Raw genomic sequence first — 18772 nt, 5'->3', positions numbered from 1 at the left:
TACAATAATAGTAGGGGACTTCAATACCCCATTTTCAATAATGGATAGGTCATCCAGATAGAAAATAAACAGCAGTTTGGAACAACACTATCCAAATAGGCCTAGAGACATATAGAACATCCCATCCAGCAGTAGCAAAATACACCTTCTTCTCAAGCACACACAAAACATTCTCCAGGGTAGATCATATGTTAGCCCACAAAACAGGCTTAACAAATTTAGGAAGGTGGAAACCATATCAAGTATATTTTCCAAACACAATACACAACAATAGAAAAGATCAATGAAACTAAGACCTTTTTTTTTTAAGATTTTTAAAAGCTGACAAACCTTTATCTAGCCTAAGAATAAAGAGAAAACTCAAATAAATAAAATTATAAATAAAATAGGTGACATTACAACTGATATGACAGAAATGCAAAAAACATATGTATCATAAAATCCACCATGGGACAATTATATGCTAGCAAATTGGACAACCTAGAAAAAACAAATACATTCAGGGGAACATACATTCTTCCAAGACTGAATTATGATGAAACAGAAAACCTGAAACGGCCAATAATGAATAAGGAGATCAAATCAATAATAAAAAAACGTTCCAACAAAGAAAAGCCCAGGGTCAGATGGCTTCACTGGTTAATTCTGTGAAACATTTAGCAAGGAATTAACATCAATCTTCAAACTTTCCCAAAAATTATAACTGGAAAGAACACTTCCAAACTTATTTTGTAAGGTCAGCATTAACCTAATACCAAAGTCAGACAAGGCCACTATAAGAAAACTACAGGCCAATATCCCTGATGAATATAGATACAAAAATTCTCAACAAAACACTAGCACACTGAATTCAATAGCACATTAAAAGGATCATACAGGGAATTCCCTGACCATCCAGTGGTTGACACTTGGCATTTTCAGTGCTGGGGACCAGGTTCAGTCCCTGGTCTGGGAGCTGAAATCCTGCAAACCACGTGGCACAGACAAAAAAAAAAAAAAAAAAGGATTATTCACCATGATCAGGTGGGATTTATTCCTAGGTTGCAAGGATAGTTCAATCTCAACATGATAAAGGCCAAATATGACAAGTCAACAATTAACACCATACTCAACAGTGAAAAGCTGAAAGCTTTTGCTTTAAAATCAGGAACAAGACAAGGATTCCCACTTTCACCACTCTATTCAACATCATACTGGAAGTCCTAGATAGAGCAATCAGGCAAGGAAAAGAAATAAAGGAATCCAAATTGGAAAGGAAGAAGTAAAAGTCCTTTTTGCCATGGAACGTAACGTATTCACAAGTTCTGGGGATTAGGATATGGACCTCTTTGGGGAGCTATTATTCTAACTAACCACCCCCTTTCCTTAATTTGGAAAGAGGTGAGGGACAGGATGTTGCCCGCTTTGTTTCCTAGAGTGAGAAGGGGAGGAGCTCTCCTTCTGGATGAGTCTCCTAAGGGCAAATATCACCTAGACCAGTGGTGAAAAGCACCCGCACTTGAGCCAAGCTGAGTCTGGGTTCATATCCCAGCTTCCCATGTTCTAGCTGCTCCTTACCATCTCTGTACTTTCATTTTCAGCAAAACAGAAATAATAATAATATCTATCCGGGACCAGCTGCATAATTTGGGGGACCCACTACCAAATTAAAACATGGAATCTCATGTTCAGAAATTATGAAGAATTTCAGACATACACAGCCGAGCATTAAACCTACCTGGGGACACATCTCCAATCCCATCCCCCACACCCAGAAAGGGGGTTTTCTGGGCATGGTGGGGGTTAGGGCTGGTGACACAGTGAGCCCAGGTTTTCCTTTCTGCTCACCCTCTCAAACAACCAGGGTCAAGGAGTCCCAGTGGCCTGCAACTACCATCCAATCGACCCCTGAGAGAGGAAACAGGAATCACTCCCCATACCTCCTCTGGGCAGAGTCCTCCTGGGTAAGTGGCACAGACCTCTCTGGGTCTGAGTGACTCTAACCTGGACCTGAAGGGTTGCCCACCTCCACTGAGCCTGCCAGATCTGGAGAAGTAGTGGAGGAGCCCTCTCAGACCGAACCGCCAAAAGACTTCCTAGGGTCAAATGTTTTCTGCTCTGGGTTCCAGCCACTGTCCTCCTTGCTATTCTTAGACACATTACTCATGTCGTCATCTCATCTCTTTGCATTGGCTGTTCCCTCTGCCTGGAACACGTCTCCTCCAGATATCAATAAATCTTGTTTCTTGGGATCCTTCAGAGTTTTGTTCAAATGTCATCTTTGGGGGATACCTTCCTTGGCCACCCTGAAATTTCAGCACTTCTCAAACACACCCCCTGTTTGATTTTTCTCCATAGCACTATTTTCCACTATCTGATTCACCACTTACCTTACTTATTTTTCATTGTCTCTCTTTTCCATTAAGAAAGAAATGCCACAAGGTCAGAGATTTTTGTCTATTTGATTCGCTGTTTCCTTAGCACCTAGATTGGTGCCTAGCATAGTATGTACTCAATAAATGTCAGTTAAATGAGCAGTCAGCTACTTAGGCTCTGGATCTAGATTTCCTGGGATCAGATCCCAGCTTTGCCCACTGGCCAAATGTTGCCTTGGGCACATATTTTATGCATTCTGACCTCAGTTTTCTCATTTGTAAAATGAGGTTGTTTTCATGATTCAAAGAAGAAATGCATTACCCTGGTTACTCTTCCATAAATGACAGTTATTTTTGCTATTATTACCACAGCTACATCCCCAGATACCCACTGAATTAGCTTCTTTTGTTTGTTTGTTTTTATTTTTTCCAGCTTAATAGAGACAATTGACAAATAAACCTTGTATATATTTAAGGTTTACGATATGATGTTTTGATAGCTATATACATTGTGAAATGATCATCACAATCAAGATAAATAATATACCCTTCACCACAAATGGTTATCCCCCCTTTTTCTTGGTAAGAGATTTACTCTCTTAGCAAATTTCAAGTATACAATACAATGTTATTAACTAAAGTCACCAAGCTGTACATTAGCACTCCAGAACTTATTCATCCTGCATAACTAAAACTTTATACCGTTTGGTCAGCATCCCTTCATTTTCCACACCTCCCAGACACTGCAACCATTATTCTATTCTCTGTTTCTAAGAGTTTGACTTTCTTAGATTCTACATATAAGTGAGATCATGCAGTATTTATCCCCATATTATTTTCCATAGTAGCTGTATCAATTTGCATTCCCACCAACAGAATAAGAGTTCCTTTTTCTCACATCCTCACCAACACTAGTTATCCTCTGTCTTTTTGATAGTAACCATCCTAACAGGTATGCAGTGCTGTCTCATTTTTGCTTTGATTTGCATTTGCCTGATATTTAATGATGTTGAGCCCTGTTGGATATATCTGTTGGCTACTTGTATGTCTTCTTTGTAGAATGTATATTCGGGTCCTCTGCTCATTTTTTAACTCGGTTGTTTATTTTTTGCCATTGAGTTGTATGAGTTCCTTATACATTTTTGGTAGTAACCCCTTCTCAGATGTATAGTTTGCAACTATTTTCTCCCATTCCACAGGTTCTCTTCACTCTCCTGATTGTTTCCTTTGCTATACAGCTTTTTAGTTTGATGCAATCCCACCTGTTTACTTTTGCTTTTGTTACCTGTGCTTTTGGTATCATATCCAATAAAACAATTGCCAAGGCCAATGTCAAGGAGCTTTCCTGATATGTTTTCCTCTAGTACTTTCATGGTTTCAGGTCTTATGTTTAAGTGTTTAATCCATTTTGAATTGGTTTTTTATATGGTGTGAGATAAAGGTTCAATTTCATTCTTTTGCATTTGGATATACAATTATATCCAAAACTGAGTATTCCAGCACAATTAATTGAAGAGAGTATCTATGCCCCATTGTGTGTTCTTAGCACCTTGGTTGAAGATCAGTTGACTGAAGATGCATGCATTTATTTCTGGCTCTCTATCCTGTTCCATTGCTCTATGTCTGTTTTTATTCCAGTACCATACTAGTTTTATTGCTGTGGATTTGTAATGTATTTTTTAAATCAAGAAATGTGATGCTTCCAGCATTGTTTTTCTTGCTCAAGATTGTACGGGCTAGTCAGGTCTTTTGTAGTTCCATCTGAATTTTAGGATTTTTTTTTCTATTTCTGTTAAAATGCCATGGAATTTTGATAGGGATTGCATTGAATCCGAAGATTGCTTTGGGTAGAATAGAAATGTAAACAATATTAATTCTTCCAATCCATGAACATCGTATATCTTCCCATTTATTTGTGTCTTTGATTCCTTTCATCAATGTTTTATATTGTTCAGTGTACAGATCTTTTGCCTCTTTGGTTAAATTTATTTAATAGTATTTTATTCTTTTTGATGGTATTAGAAGAAGAACTGTTTCATAATTTGTTTTTCAGATAGTTTGCTGTTAGTATATGAAAATGCTATTGATTTTTGAGTGTTGATTTTGTATCCTGCAACTTTATTGAATTTGTGTATTAGTTCTAACTGTTTTTTGGTGGAATCTTTTGGTGGGGGTGGAGTCTTTAGGATTTTTGTTTGAATATCATCTACAAACAGAGAAAATTTTACTTCTTCCTTTCTGATTTGAATGCCTTTTATTTCTTTTTCTTGTCTAACTGCTCTGGCTAGTGCTTCTAGTACTATGTAGAATAGGATTGATGAGAGTGAGCATCCATGTCTTGTTCCTGATCTTAGAGGAAAAGCTTCCAACCTTTCACCATTGATATGATGTTAGCTGTGGGCTTATCATATATGGCCTTTATTAAGCTGAGGTACAGTCCTTCTATAGCCAATTTGTTGGGAATTTTTATTTATCCATCATGAAAGGATGCTGAACTTTGTCCAATGGTTTTTCTGCATCTATTGAGATGATAATGTGGTTTTTATCTTGTCTATTAGTGTCGTATCATTTATTGATTTGCATATGTTAAACCATCCTGAATCCCAGTACATATCCACCAAAGATAACGACTCTTTAAAAAAACTAGTCCCAATACCACTATTGCACTTAAAATAATTTCTTAATATCTCCAAATACCCCGTGTTCAAATTTCTCCATCAGAAATGACAATTTATTTTAAAAGTACTATTTTAAATCTTTTTTTAAAATTACTCATATAAAATGAGCATAAACTTGTGATCTTGTTGAACGCAGTTTTTTTGTTTTTTGCTTTTCATTGGATGCACATAGCTCTTGGCTGCACAAGGCTGCCAAGGGGTGCTGGAAGTTTTGAGGCAGGGTCTCCAGGGACCTCTGTGCTATTTAATACTTTGCCTCCTGGTAAGGGGATGAGGTGCAGAGCGTGAAGCCCCCCTCTCCCCCATGCTCCCTCCATCTGCAGGAACCCAGGGCTGGGGTGAAAGGAGTGAGGCATGCCACTTCTTGCTCCCACCTCCGTCACTCTGGCGTCCCTGGACCGCCCCCTTCGGTCTCGGGACTACATTTCCCAGAGGTCCTCGAGCGCCACCCGGGCTCGAGCTCCTTAGCAGACACGGAGCGGCTAGCGCGGCGAGGCGCGGTGCCTTCTGGGACAGGTAGTTCGGTGGGCGGCTCTCGGAGCGCTTTGGTCCAGGTTTGAATTCCGCCCACCCGCATTCGGCTCGGAGGGAAGGCAGACAGTGCGCCGAGCGGTGAGTTTTCGATAGGAGAGGATGGGAGGTGGGCTGGGAGAGGGACAGTGTGTGTGTGTGTGTGTGTGTGTGTGTGTGTGTGTGTGTGTGTGTGTGTTGGGGGGAGGGCTCTGTATCTGCCAGTGGAGGAAGCGGGGATGGCTCGGCTGCGCGCTAATGGGGGTGACAGCGGGTGGGTCCTCGGCCACCCCTTCCTGACCTGTTGTGTCTCCGAGGGTGAAGGGTCTGGGTGTGGGTGTGGGTGTGAGTGAGTGACTGGCTCGCCAGCAGGTGGCTGTGTTAGGGTGGGAGTGTGGCTCTGCGGGGGTCCGGGGAGTGTGTGGCCTTGTCTGTCCGTCCCAGGGCGGGAGATTTTAATGGGATTCCACACAGCACGAATTCTGACTTTGTGAGGCGTCTGTGTGAGTCTGCGTCTGACTCTAAGGAGTTGTGCCCAAGGGTGTGCATTTTTGTCTGACAGGTGGAGTCAATGGGTACTTAGGTGTGTGTGTGTCTCTGTGTGGGTGTGTGACTGCAGCAGAGTCTGATTGTGTGTCTGAATTTGGGGAGCTCGTGTCTTCACTATGTGAGGGGCATGCTAATCTGATGGCTGTGGCAGACGGTTATTAAGGGGCCTCCAGGACCGTGGAGGGGTCAGTTACGAATTTGGCCGGCTGGGGGCATGGTTGAATGATTTGGGGGGAATACCTGAAGCAGTTTGGGGGGCGTTGGAGCTGCGAAAAGAGGGTTCTCGGAGGACGCATATGAAGTTTTGGGAATGAGAAGGGCCTTCGGAAAACGGCTTTTGAGCCAACAGTGGTTATGCGCATAAGTGCCCGGCTTTCCGGGGGGCTGGGAGCATGACTGGTCTGCACATGTGAAAGGGGGCAGCTTCTGGGCAACGGGACCTGGGTCTGTCCTGGGTGTCAGCCAGAGGGAATCATGTGTCTGGAGGGTGATTTTGAGTTTTGACATGTGGCTGCAGGTGTGTTTGTGTCCTGATGCCCCAGTGTCCAACGTGTTTATCTGAAAACTGTGTGTGTGTGTCTGTGTGGGTGTGTCTGCGTGGGTTACCTGTGGTTTGAAGTTGTGTGAATCTGAATCTGCACATTTGTAAGTGGGGAGCAAGTGGGTTTTATTGTTTTTAAAAGGCTTGCAAGGCTGAGGGGGTGACTCCAATTTTCCAGGTGTGTGTGTGTCTGTGTCTGTGTGTCTGCATGCCTGTATTTCTGTGGATGAATTTCTGCATATTTGTCTGTCTGATCTGCTAGGAGGTCTAAATTTTTTCAAGCCTACAAGGCTGAAGGAGTGATTCTGAGGTTTAAAGTGAGCCATTGTGAGTAGGAGCTGGGGGCGTCCAAAGGGGAGTGACAGGGGGCATCTGAGGCGGGAGGCTACCGGGGGGATGGGTCCCCAGGTGAGACTGAGGGTGGACCCTGGAGTGTGAGGCAGAGGTGGTCTGAGTGTCCCATAGGGTGCCCTTTGAGCTTTAAGTGTGCAGATGTGGGTGTCCTGCGTGTATGTGTGCCTGGTGTGCCCAGTATTTGAAGCTGTGTGTATATGCACATTTGTGTGTGTGTGTGTGTGTGCGTGCATGTGCCTGAGTGTTACTGAACCTCAGGTTGTGTTACTGCCCATTTGTGTGTATTTGAGGATCTACAAGTGGGTCTTAACTTGTACAAGTAGGACAACGAGGCCAAGGGGGTGTCTCTGAGTTTTTGAAAGTATCCCACTGTGAGTAAGAGTGTGAGTTCTGGGCAGGAGGTCACCTCGTGGGAGGGATTCATTGTGCGCCTGATGATCCTGCAGGACCCACCCTGTCCCCCAACCTCCCCAAGGGGTCCTCAGACCCCAGTGCCTCTGAAGCATGAGCCTCTGTGCCTTTCCTAGGAAGGCCTGGCCTGGGCAGAGGGGGAGGAGCGCTGGGGGAGGGGACGGATTCTGAGGCCCAGTAGGAACCCCTCAGTAACAAGGATAGTGATGCTGGCAGGCTGGGGGGCCTTCGTGGAGGAAGAGGCCCCCTGACCCTCCCCCCTAAAAATACAATTACAGCCAACACTCTGACGCCTGTGCTGGTGTCAGAGACTGTTTTAACCACCTGACTTGTGCTCGGGGGCGGGGGTTGGGGGTTTGTGTGTCGCTGAGCAACTCATTCCCATTCATTCACGCAAGTTTGTTCACCGCCTCCTTGGGCATCTCTGGAGCCAGCGCTGCTCGGGCGCCAAGGACAAGCACTGAGCAAGCGCGCCCGCTCCTGCCCAGCGGCCCAGCCAGAACCTAGGTCGGGAGGTCAGTCCCAAGGCCACAGCTCTGAAGGGTCCCTGTTATCAGGGCGGGGACAGTTTGGGCCAGGGCGGCACGGGATCGCGCTGCAGAGTCTCCTCGGGGATGTGCGGGTGCGTTCGGGGCAATGGGGCGCAGGAGCTGCTGCCTAGGAGCCCCTGAGACCCTATGGTACCCGCGGTGAGGCCCCTTGAGGAACCCGCGTCTCCCCTGAGGGCGGTCGGGATGCTCAGATCCTTGTGAGCCGCGGGGTGACTCCAGGTCAGGATTTCTCTGGCCACTGGGAGGAGAGGAGACTGGAGGGGACAGGGGAGGCTGGGGTGTCAGTAGTAGGGGTGGCGGGGACTCCGTCCAGGACAGGTGGAGGAGGAGCCCGGGTCCTGGTCCTGAGGTTTTAGGGGGCAGGACGGGCAGACGGGGGACTCTGTAGTTGGATGGCGGAGGCCGGGGTATGGGGGGAGGGGATACTTAGGGAGAGGTCTTTTTGGGATCAGGGAGCCAGGTACGGAATTGGCCTAAAAGAACATCCAGAGGGCCATTCGGGGGGCATGGAGCCCCTCCTGGAGGCTTTGGGAGGCGCCTGAGGAAGCTTATGCAGATTTACTTAAGAGAAGGACACTTGGCAAAGGGCTGTGCAGCCTCCAGTGATTCTGCGCTTGCACTTGCTTAGCTGCGGGTTAGGGCTGGGAGCATGCCAGGGGCATGCATCTTAGAGGGGCAGCCTCTGGGGGATGGGCCATGGGTGAGACTGGGGACCGGCCCTTGGTGTCAGCCAGAGGGGAATTGTGTTGGAGAGGGTGACTTGTATTTTCAGGTTGTGCGTCTGCCGTTGTGTGTGTCCCAAGCGTGTGTGTGTGTGTGTGTGTGTGTGTGTGTGTATCTACTGGTGGGTCTCAATTTTTAAAACTAGGTCTGTGGGCTCAAAGGGTGTCTCAGAGGTTTTCAAAGAACATCATGGGGTGTTGGAGTGTGTGTGTGAGTCCCTGATGGGGACCACCAAGTTCCTGGGGGATCATCGTGTGTCTGATGGTCCTGCCGGGCCAGCCCTAACTCCCCAGCCACACTTGAACTGGCAGCCAGGCCCTTGTGCCTCAGCTGCTCTGAAGCATGAAGCTCTGTGACCTGGGGATCTTCTTCCATAAGGTTCTGTCTTCCTTGGAAGACCTGGCCCAGAACCAGGGCCTGGATGGGTGGGGGAGGGGCGCTGCGGGAGATCGGAGGCCAGGTTGGAAGGTTCTGGAAGCAGGGACAGTGATGCAGGGAAGGTGGGGGTGGGAGAGGAGGTGCTGGAAGAGGCCTCCTAACCGCCCTCCCCCCCACCAATAACAGTAGGGTTGGATCCAACACATAAACTGCCTGACTCTGTGTCAGGCTGTGTTCTCAATACCTGACATGTGTTTAATCATATTCAACCCTCATGTTTAATCATTCATTGTCCTTCTTTTTATGGAGGGGAAACCTGACAGCACAAGAGGTTAAATACCCGCTGAACCGGGGCTTGTTAGGTAAAATACAGGATGCTTACTTCAATTTGAATTTCAGACAAAGAATTACCTTTCAGTATAACTATGTCCCAGATATTTCTTGCCTATACTTAAACATAACTTGGCAAAATAAATAAAGGGTGATTTTTTATGTAGACACGTCCCATGCAGTGTTTGGGAGGTACTTATACTACAATATGATTTGTGTATCTGAAATTCAAATCTCAGTTTGCTGTGTATTTCTTGTAATCTTGCTGTTGTTAAATCTGGCGAGCTTGATCCTTGAGCTCTCTTGGCTAGTGACTGGCAGGCTGGAACCCCCCAGTGCACCCTGCAGACACACTGGCCCAAGTCCTGCCCAGGGTAAAGCTGGGGTGGAGGCGGGTTCCCAGGACCCCACAGCTGAGCCTGCTGCTAGGCACCCTTGCTGCAGTGCTGACCCCTCCCCAGGGGCTGTGTTGAGGGGTCTGTGGACCGGCCCCCTCGTCTTCACAGCAGTCCTGAGAGGCAGTCACTTGATCATCCTGTACCAGAAGAGGCCCCCAAGGACAGGGAAGAGAGGTCCTGGTCTGAACCATTTGGTCAAGCTGCAATGTAGCCTTAGGACCGGGCTGAGATAGAGCACTGGGAATGCTGTCCATGAGCGCACTTATTTAGTGCCTGCTGTATGCCAGACACCAGAGGCCCTTTTGATATAAAGTTAACTGAGCTGCACCTTCAGGCCCCAGCACTTTGTGTCATAATATTTCTATTCTTTTCTTAAAGGGACATGAGACCCAGACATCATTAGCCGTGGTCTTGTCCTTGGCAGGTGCCATGCCAAATGCTCTCCCCAAATCACACAGTGAGCCTTGGAAGCCACTCTAGGAGGGAGGCATTGCCAACACTTCCCCTTGGATGTTGGGGACCTGGCGACTTGGGGAGGGGATGGAGCTGCCTGAGTCCACCGACACCTGAGAGCGGTGCTGGGGTTCACAGCCGGGCCATCTGGGTCCCCAGCCCAGGCACTGACTGCTCTGGTCTCCTGTCCATAGGGAGCACCTGTGGGGTCACGATGCTACCTCTCAGCACCGTCGAGGGCCAGGAAACGGAGGAGGTGCAGACCAAGCCGCCGGAGAAAGGAGGTGAGACACACGTGGGGTGGAAACCTGTGGGCAGGTGGGAGTGGGGAGGGTCTCCAGGGCAAGGCTGATGAGGAAGTGTTGACCCTGAAGACTGATCCCAACCCCAAATATCTCCCACGGGCTCCTTCTGGGGAGGGAGGGCCCTGAGGGGCTCCCAGGGTGGAACCTCCCTGACATCCCCTCAGGTCAGTGCGTCCTGTCTCTCCCCTGTTCAGAGCCTACAGCAGTGTCTCCTGGGAGCTGAATGAATTTGGGCTCCTTTTTGTGGCCTGGACACCCCTGTTGTCTCACCCCAGCCCCTTCACTCACTGACATTCCCTGTCTGTCCCCTGTGAGACTTCAGGATGCAATTTAATGCATGTCTGCAGGCACTGCTATGCAACGTCCCTAACCTTTCTGTGCCTCAGTTTCCTCATCTGTAAAATGAGATGATAATAGTAGTTATTTCAGGGAATTATAATGAACAACCAAACAAGCTAATACTTGTAAAATGCGTAAAAGCGTGCCTGGCACATAGCAAGTACTCCACACATATTAGCTCTTGTCAAGGGTTCACGATGAAGATTTTATTATTATTGTTTCTCAAGCCTCAGAGGGCAAGATGGCCTCATGCCTCTTTCCTCCTCCCGCAGCCCTGCCTTCTGGGGATCCTGATGATCTGCTGAACAATCCCTCCAAAAAGGAGGGAAGGATGTCAGCCAAACTCCTGCCGATCTGTCCCTTGGTAAGTCTGCTTGTTTCCTCGCTTGACCAGAGTCCCCTGGGTTCTGAGAGGAAAGGCACATCCGCCACCCCCTCTGCCCAGCAGAGACGCTTGGATGGCTCAGTGCCCCTTGTACCCTTGAGGATGTAGCCCCAGCTCTGGGGGATGGTTTTCTTGGAGATGCTGCCCTCTTTCCTGCCTTCTTTTCTTTCCTAATTCCTGCCTCTGCTCCAATGTCACCTCCTCCATGAAGCCTCCCTTGCTCACTTTTGCCCCATTTCTCTCTAACCCCCTGCCTTCCTGAATTTTCTTCAGAGTAATTAGTGCTACCTGAGAGCATACCTGTATCTGTGTGTTCATCATCTGTGTTCCCTACTAGAGTGGTTCCTGGGGAGCAGCAACGTCCTCTGTTGTTCAGTGGCATATCCCCCTACCTAGAACAGATGTAACCAGCGTTAGGCACTGTATACACATGGGCTGATTAAGTGAGGGAATGAATTACGTAAGGGTCCCTCCTGCGTAGGCAGCTGTGTCTTTGTCCACCTGGACACCATTCCTCCTTCTGCTACTAACACCCTTGATTTTTCTTGGGGGACCACCTGTCTCCATGCCCTTCAGATGGATCTGATCCCATCCTCAGACCAGCTCCAGGTATGCCCCTGACCAATCAGAGCCGGCAATGCCAAGGTCCCCCGTGATGGGTTCCAGGCTGGGCACGTGACCCAACCTTGGCCAATGAGGCATCTGCTCTGTCTCTGGGATTCTTAACAGGTGGGAGGGGAGTTTGGAGCAGCCCTGATGGGGAACCATGGGAGCCCCGGGGAGAAGTCAGGGGAGGCTCAGGGTCAGGATGCTCGCAAGAACACGTTTCCTATTAGGGCCTGCAGCAGTCCCAGGGAGGACTCTCTAGAAATGTTATTAGAAAAGAACGTAAGAGTCACAGATTTTGCAAAGCAGTACAAAGATCATCCAAATTCACCAACTGTTAATATTTTTTATTTTCATGTTCTCTCTAATATATATATTTATATATACATTCCTCAGTCTATCACCTTAGATATAGAATATACTCTTACATAAGTGTGGGACTGTTGTAACATTCAGGCTTTTATCCTTATGCACACTTTCATCTTATCTATGTCCATATTCCTGTTTTGTGAATTAGCTACATACTACCTTTTTTTTGTTGTTCTTTTCCCCACAGCACAAGGTCCATTCTGGTCCAGGTATTGTGCTTAGTAATGTACCTTTAGACCTCTTTAATCTGGAAAATCTCCTCAACTTTTCTTGCCTATGACAACTTTGAAGACCAGAGTCACCCCACCCCATATTGTTTTATTTATTTATTTGTTTGTTTGTTTTTTAACCATTTCCCCGTGAATGAGATTCAGGTAGCTCTGATCTCTGGAACACCACCTAAGTGATGCCCTGTCCTTTTCTAGACATCACATCTAGGTGCACACGAGGTCTGTCTGCCATCATTGCTGATGTACTCGGAAGAAATACTGGTCCGATTTCTCTACTGAATACTTTCTGATTTTGTTTTCTCCGTGAAGCTAGCTAATAAGAGATCAGTTGGGACACCTTTTTCATGAAGCAAAAATCTTAGAAGTGGAGAGCATTCTGTTCGGCCCATTTTGGGTACTTTGCCCACCATAGAACCAATCATCAGCTGAGGGGATGCAGGACCCTAATTGCCCCAGCCTGGGTCACATGACAGTGGGAGTGTGTGTGGTAGAAGGTCCTTACCTTTCCCCAAACGCAGAGAACAGACGTATGGATGAGGAAGTGGTTCTCAACCAGAGGCAATGTGTCCCCCTGCAGACACCTTCAGTGTCTGGAAACATATTTAGTTGTCACAGCTGAAGGGGTGACGCTGCTGCTGTACAGCAGGTAGAGGCCAGGGATGCCTCTCAACATCCTGCAATGCACAGCATGCAGCATCCACTGCAAGGGACGATCCTGCCCCAATATGTCCTCCGTGTGGATGTTGAGAAACCCACACTGAGGACATTTTGGGAAGAACTGTTCTGCAAAGATGAGGGCATGGAGTACAAGAAAACCCCTCTCACTGAGCAGCCAGATTGTTAAAGATCCTTTTCTTGGATTATCCTGTTCAATCCTCACACTCCCCTTTGAGAAAGCACTTGTTTATACTTCATTATACAGAAGTGTAAACTGAGGCAGGGGAAGGTCAGGTCGCTTGCCCCAGGATCCCCAGCTGTTTGTAGCCAAGTTGGAATTCAGCCCCAGGTGGGCTGCCGCTGAGTGCACGTGCTCAGCCCTCACACTTGGGCGAGTGGATGCTACCCAGGGCACTAACGTTCTCCTCTTTCTTCTGTGTTCTCGTTCCTTTAAGCCAACTGTTTGCTTCGCCTATTACTTGGAAACGGATGACTCTGACTCTGATTCCCAGTTTCTTCCTGAACCTTCGAAACCTGGCTCGAACTGCACCTCCCCTTCCAAGCCTGGTGCAGAGTACGAGGAGATCCAGGCGTGGGAATGTCCCCTGTGCTGCCTCAGCATCCTCTGCCTTTCCTAAAACCCGAGGTCCCTCTGCTTCCCGCTCTGGACCCTGTGCTCCCAAAACATGCATGCTGGCCTACTGTGATGTAAAATTCCATAATACAGCTGCTTAAATATGCCGAAATTGATTTGTCCTCCATGTTGGTGGTCTGTGTGTAACCTCTCGGGGCAAAGGTGCAGACACTCCTTGGATTCGGGCAGCCAGGGTCCTTTGACCTTGGTGCTCTGTGCCACGTGGCTGGAGAGGGCTCACCCCCCACATCCCGTCCACAATGTGGCTCAGGGGAAGGGGGAGGGGAAGAGGGAAGGGGAAGACACACTTGAGTCCTTCAAAGGGCAACTCCTACGAGATGCCCAGATCACTTTTCCTCAAACCTCATTGTCCAGAACATAGTCACATGACCACATCTAGCTGCAAGAGATGCTGGGAAGTGCAGTCCTTAGCTGGGCAATCCTGTGTCACCTAATTGCTTCTATTATTATAGCAAAGGAGAATGGCTATTGTGTCCCTACTGACTGGGTCTGTTAAGTTACTTTATCCTCAGCACCAGGCTGTAATGAATACATGAGCGAATAAGTGTATTCTTCAGTTCTGTACCTCTCTCCCATTGACTAGGATCTCCATTTTTACACAAATATTTAGAATGATGAACATTTCTTGAGCACTGACCATGTGGTAAGCACTGAGCTAATGTCTTTACACATTTTGATCCACTTAATTCTCACAACCATATGGCTGGTTCTGTTCTTATCCATCTTCCCAAGATAAGAGAACAGAGGCACAGAGAGTTCATGTCACTTGCTTCGGGTCACACAGATCATAAGTAGCCAGCCCAAGATTCACACCCAGGCAGGCTGGCTCCAGAGTCTGTGCCCTTAACCATCATGGTAATAACCTCACACATGTGGACACTGGGACTTTCCCAGATGGTCACACAACTGTGAGTGGAAGAGCATCTTCCAACATTCATACCTTCCAAGATTCATAGCATCCGTTCACTTACCTCTTCAGATATTGCATAAATACTTGGAATATGCATGTAGCACATATTTAGACACAATAATGCCAGTTAACTACAACAACAACAAAATCCACAGAAATTGTTGACTGAAGTGAAAATGTACAATGTGAGGGCTGTGAGTTTCCATTTTGTTTGGGGTTTACTGAGGATTATAGCCCAGGAGACAGCCTCTCACAGAGCTCTGAGGAACTGCTCCAAAAGGCAGGTAGGAGGTCAGGTTCTATGTGATTTTGGAGAACGTGTATGTGCAATGAAGCACACAGCTTGGTAGAAGGGTACTGTTAGTCACAAGGAACACATATGTCACTTATGATTTTAGCACTTTTCTAAGTATGAGACGATACAAGAATAGTGGTTTTTAAATTTTTCTCCTGAAAATATCTAACTATCTGAAAGCCTTTCTGCCAGTTTTCCCAGAGCATAGAGTACCTCAGCCTGATCTTCACTCTTAATTACTTTCCAGATGTATTGTTGGTATCAACTGCAGTGGCTAATGACTTCATTTTTGTAGAAGTGGGTGGTGGGGAACCTTCTTTTGTTGGCAGTGCACTCCTCTTCTTTTTTTTTTTTTTTTGTGGTACGTGGGCCTCTTACTGTTGTGGCCTCTCCCGTTGTGGAGCACAGGCTCCGGACGCGCAGGCTCAGCGGCCATGGCTCACGGGCCCAGCCGCTCCACAGCATGTGGGATCTTCCCGGACCGGGGCACGAACCCGTGTCCCCTGCATCGGCAGGCGGACTCTCAACCACTGCGCCACCAGGGAAGCCCGGCAGTGCACTCCTCTTGGTCATAAATTCAACCAAGGTTTGGGAGGCATTTTATAGCCAATTTCTCCCTCAGCGCTAGTAAGGTTTGTTGCTAGTTCAGGCGAGTATTTAACTGATAGGCCATTCAGTGTGTTATTGCTGGACTATGCCCTGTTAATGGTAGCCATACATGTTTCTGGACCACCTATCTTACTAGTCCCTTATGGTCCAGGAAATGGTTCCCTCTTGTTGCTTCTTCCCATATCTAGAATTACACTATTACGATCATTGATCTCACGTAGAACTATATATTTCATCAGTTGTTTCAAGTCGCCTAGGCATCATTATATTTATTGGAGGCTCAGTCACACAATTCTTTTTTACTTTTTTAAATATTTATTTATTTATTTATTTTGGCTGCGTCAGGTCTTAGCTGTGGCACATGGGATCTTTGTTGCAGCATGCAGTCTTCTTAGTTGCAGCATGCATGTGGGATCTAGTTCCCCGACGGATCAAACCCGGGCCCCCCGCATTGGGAGCGTGGAGTCTTACCCACTGGACCACCAGGGAAGTCCCAGTCACACAAATCTTAATGCAAGAAATAACAATATTGTAAATAGGCAGAATACAAGCAATATAGCTAGTAGCGTCATAAGTAAATGTTTAAGACAAGAAATTCCATTAGGTGCAGCCCAGTATATCCCAGGTCGTTTGTCCCTGTCTATTACATACCAATCACTAACTTTAAGAGAAATGATATATTAGCATTGTTCATAAAGCACCCAGGCCAATTCCCTGTAGTCATTAGGCTGATTATCCTTAGTATGATTTAATTTTCCTCCACATAAGGGAAACCCTTAAATTTCAATGACCATACCCTGATATTTGCAATATAAATTCATCCTGTAACTGAGGGACAGTCCCTCCTAAAAACCAGAAAGTTATATTCTTTGACTGAAATTTCCCTCATTGCTCTGACTGAGCTTCAGTAACTTTTAAAGATGATTCATTTAAAAAATTTATTTTATTAAAGTATAGTTGATTTACAATGTGTTAATTTCTGCTGTACAGCAAAGTGATTCAGTAATACGTATATATACATACTTTTTAATATTCTTTTCCATTATGATTTATCATAGGATGGATTTATTTATTTATTTATTTATTTATTTATTTATTTATTTTTGGCTGCGTTGGGTCCTCGTCGCTGCACACGGGCTTTCTTTACTTGTGGCGAGAGGGGGCTACTCTTCACTGCGATGTGCGACCTTCTCATTGCAGTGGCTTCTCTTGTTGCAGAGCATGGGCTCTAGGCGTGCGGGCTTCAGTAGTTGAGGCATGTGGGCTTAGTTGCTCCGTGGCATGTGGGATCTTCCCTGACCAGGGCTCGAATCCATGTCCCCTGCACTGGCAGGAGGATTCTTAACCACTGCACCACCAGGGAAGCCCTATCAGAGGATATTGAATATAGTTTCCTGTGCTATACAGTAGGACCTTGTTGTTTATTCATCCTATATATAATAACTTGCATCTGCTAATCCAAAACTCCCAATCCATCCCTCCCCCAACCCCCTCGCTTTGGCAACCAGAAGTCTGTTCTCTATGTCGGTGAGTCTGTTTCATAGATAAGTTCATTTGTGTCATATTTTAGACTCCACATATAAATGATATCATATGGTATTTGTCTTTCTCTTTCTGACTTACTTCACTTACTTCCATAATCTCTAGGTCCCTCCATGTTGCTGCAAATGGCATTAGTAGTATTAGTAATATTCCATTGTATATATGTACCACATCTTCTTTATCCATTCATCTGTCGATGGACATTTAGATTGTTTCCATGTCTTGGCTATTGTGAATAGTGGTGCTATGAACATAGGGCTGCATGTATATTTTTGAATTATAGTTTTGTCCAGCTATATGCCCAGGAGTGGGATTTCAGGATCATATGGCAACTCTATTTTTAGTTTTTTGAGGAACCTCCATACTGTTCTCCATAGTGGCTGCACCAATTTACATTCCTACCAACAGTGTAGGAAGGTTCCCTTTTCTCCACACCCTCTCCAGCATTTGTTATTTGTAGACTTTTTAATGATGATCATTCTGACCAGTGAGAGGTGGTACCTCATTCTAGTTTTTATTTGCATTTCTTTACTAATTAGCGATGTTTAGCATCTTTTCATGTGCCTGTTGGCCATCTGTATGAAATATGATTCATTTTTATGGCTATGGTCAGAGCAAGTAGTTTGATTGGCTAAGTGAGGGGGTCCCATCTTGTAATATGAGTAGTGGCCCAAATAAAGCAAAGACACTACAAAAAAGAAAATTACAGACCAATGAATAAAGGTGTAAAAATCCTCAACAAAATATTAGCAAATTGAATATGATAATATATAAAAAGTATCATACACCAGGATCAAGTGGGTTTTATTCCAGGGATTCAAGGATAGTTCAATATCTGCAAATCAATCAATGTGATACACCACATTAACAAAAGGAAGTCTAAAAGTCACATGATCATCTAATAGACACCAAAAAAGCATTTGGAAAAGTTCAACCTCCGTTCATGATGAAAACTCTGATGAAAGTGGGTATAGAGGGAACATACCTCAACTGAAAAAAGGACATTTATGACAAACCCACAGGGAACATCGTAGTAGATGGTGAAAGCTGAAAGCATTTCCTGTAAAATCAGGAAGAAGACAAGGATGCCAACCCACATCACTGCTATTTTACATAGTATTGGAAGTCCTAACCACAGCAGTCAGACAAGAGAAGGAAATAAAACGCATCCAAATTAGAAGGGAAGAAGTAAAGCTGTCACCATTTGCAGATGATGTGATACTATATACAGAAAACACTAAAGTCTCCACCAAAGCTATTAGAATTACAACAAGGTCCTACTTTATAGCACAGGGAACTATATTCAATACCCTGGGGTAAACCATAATAGAAAAGAATTTTAAAAAGAACATATATATATGTGTATAACTGAGTCACTTTACTGTACAGCAAAAATTAATACAACATTGTAAATCAACTATACTTCAATAAAAAAATAAATAAAGCTATTAGAACTAATAAATGAATTCAGTGAAGTTGAAGGTTACAAGATTAATATACAAAAATCTGTTGATTTTTATACAATAGTAATGAACTATCACAAAGAGAAACAAGAAAACAATCCTGTTTAAAATGGCATTAAAAAGAATAAAATACCTTGGAATAAAATTAACCAAGGAGCTTAAAAACCTATACTCTGA

At 45.6% G+C, this 18772-nt stretch overlaps 1 protein-coding gene across 1 annotated transcript in view; it reads left to right on the top strand.

The window, feature by feature from the left end:
- Positions 1-5585: 5585 nt before the first annotated feature.
- LOC309794840 (uncharacterized protein) overlaps positions 5586-18772 on the top strand; it is a 46345-nt gene continuing 33158 nt past the window's right edge. The window contains exons 1-4 of the mRNA XM_082606712.1: positions 5586-5644; positions 10425-10514; positions 11147-11238; positions 13577-13713. Coding sequence (XP_082462838.1) covers positions 10445-10514; positions 11147-11238; positions 13577-13713 — 299 coding nt within the window. The 5' untranslated portion in view covers positions 5586-5644; positions 10425-10444. The remainder of the gene's footprint in view (positions 5645-10424; positions 10515-11146; positions 11239-13576; positions 13714-18772) is intronic.

This window comes from Mesoplodon mirus (assembly GCF_964341445.2).
Source record: "Mesoplodon mirus genome assembly, chromosome: 19".
In the NCBI taxonomy this organism is placed as follows: Eukaryota; Metazoa; Chordata; class Mammalia; order Artiodactyla; family Ziphiidae; genus Mesoplodon; species Mesoplodon mirus.
This window is presented reverse-complemented; position numbering and strand designations above follow the sequence as displayed.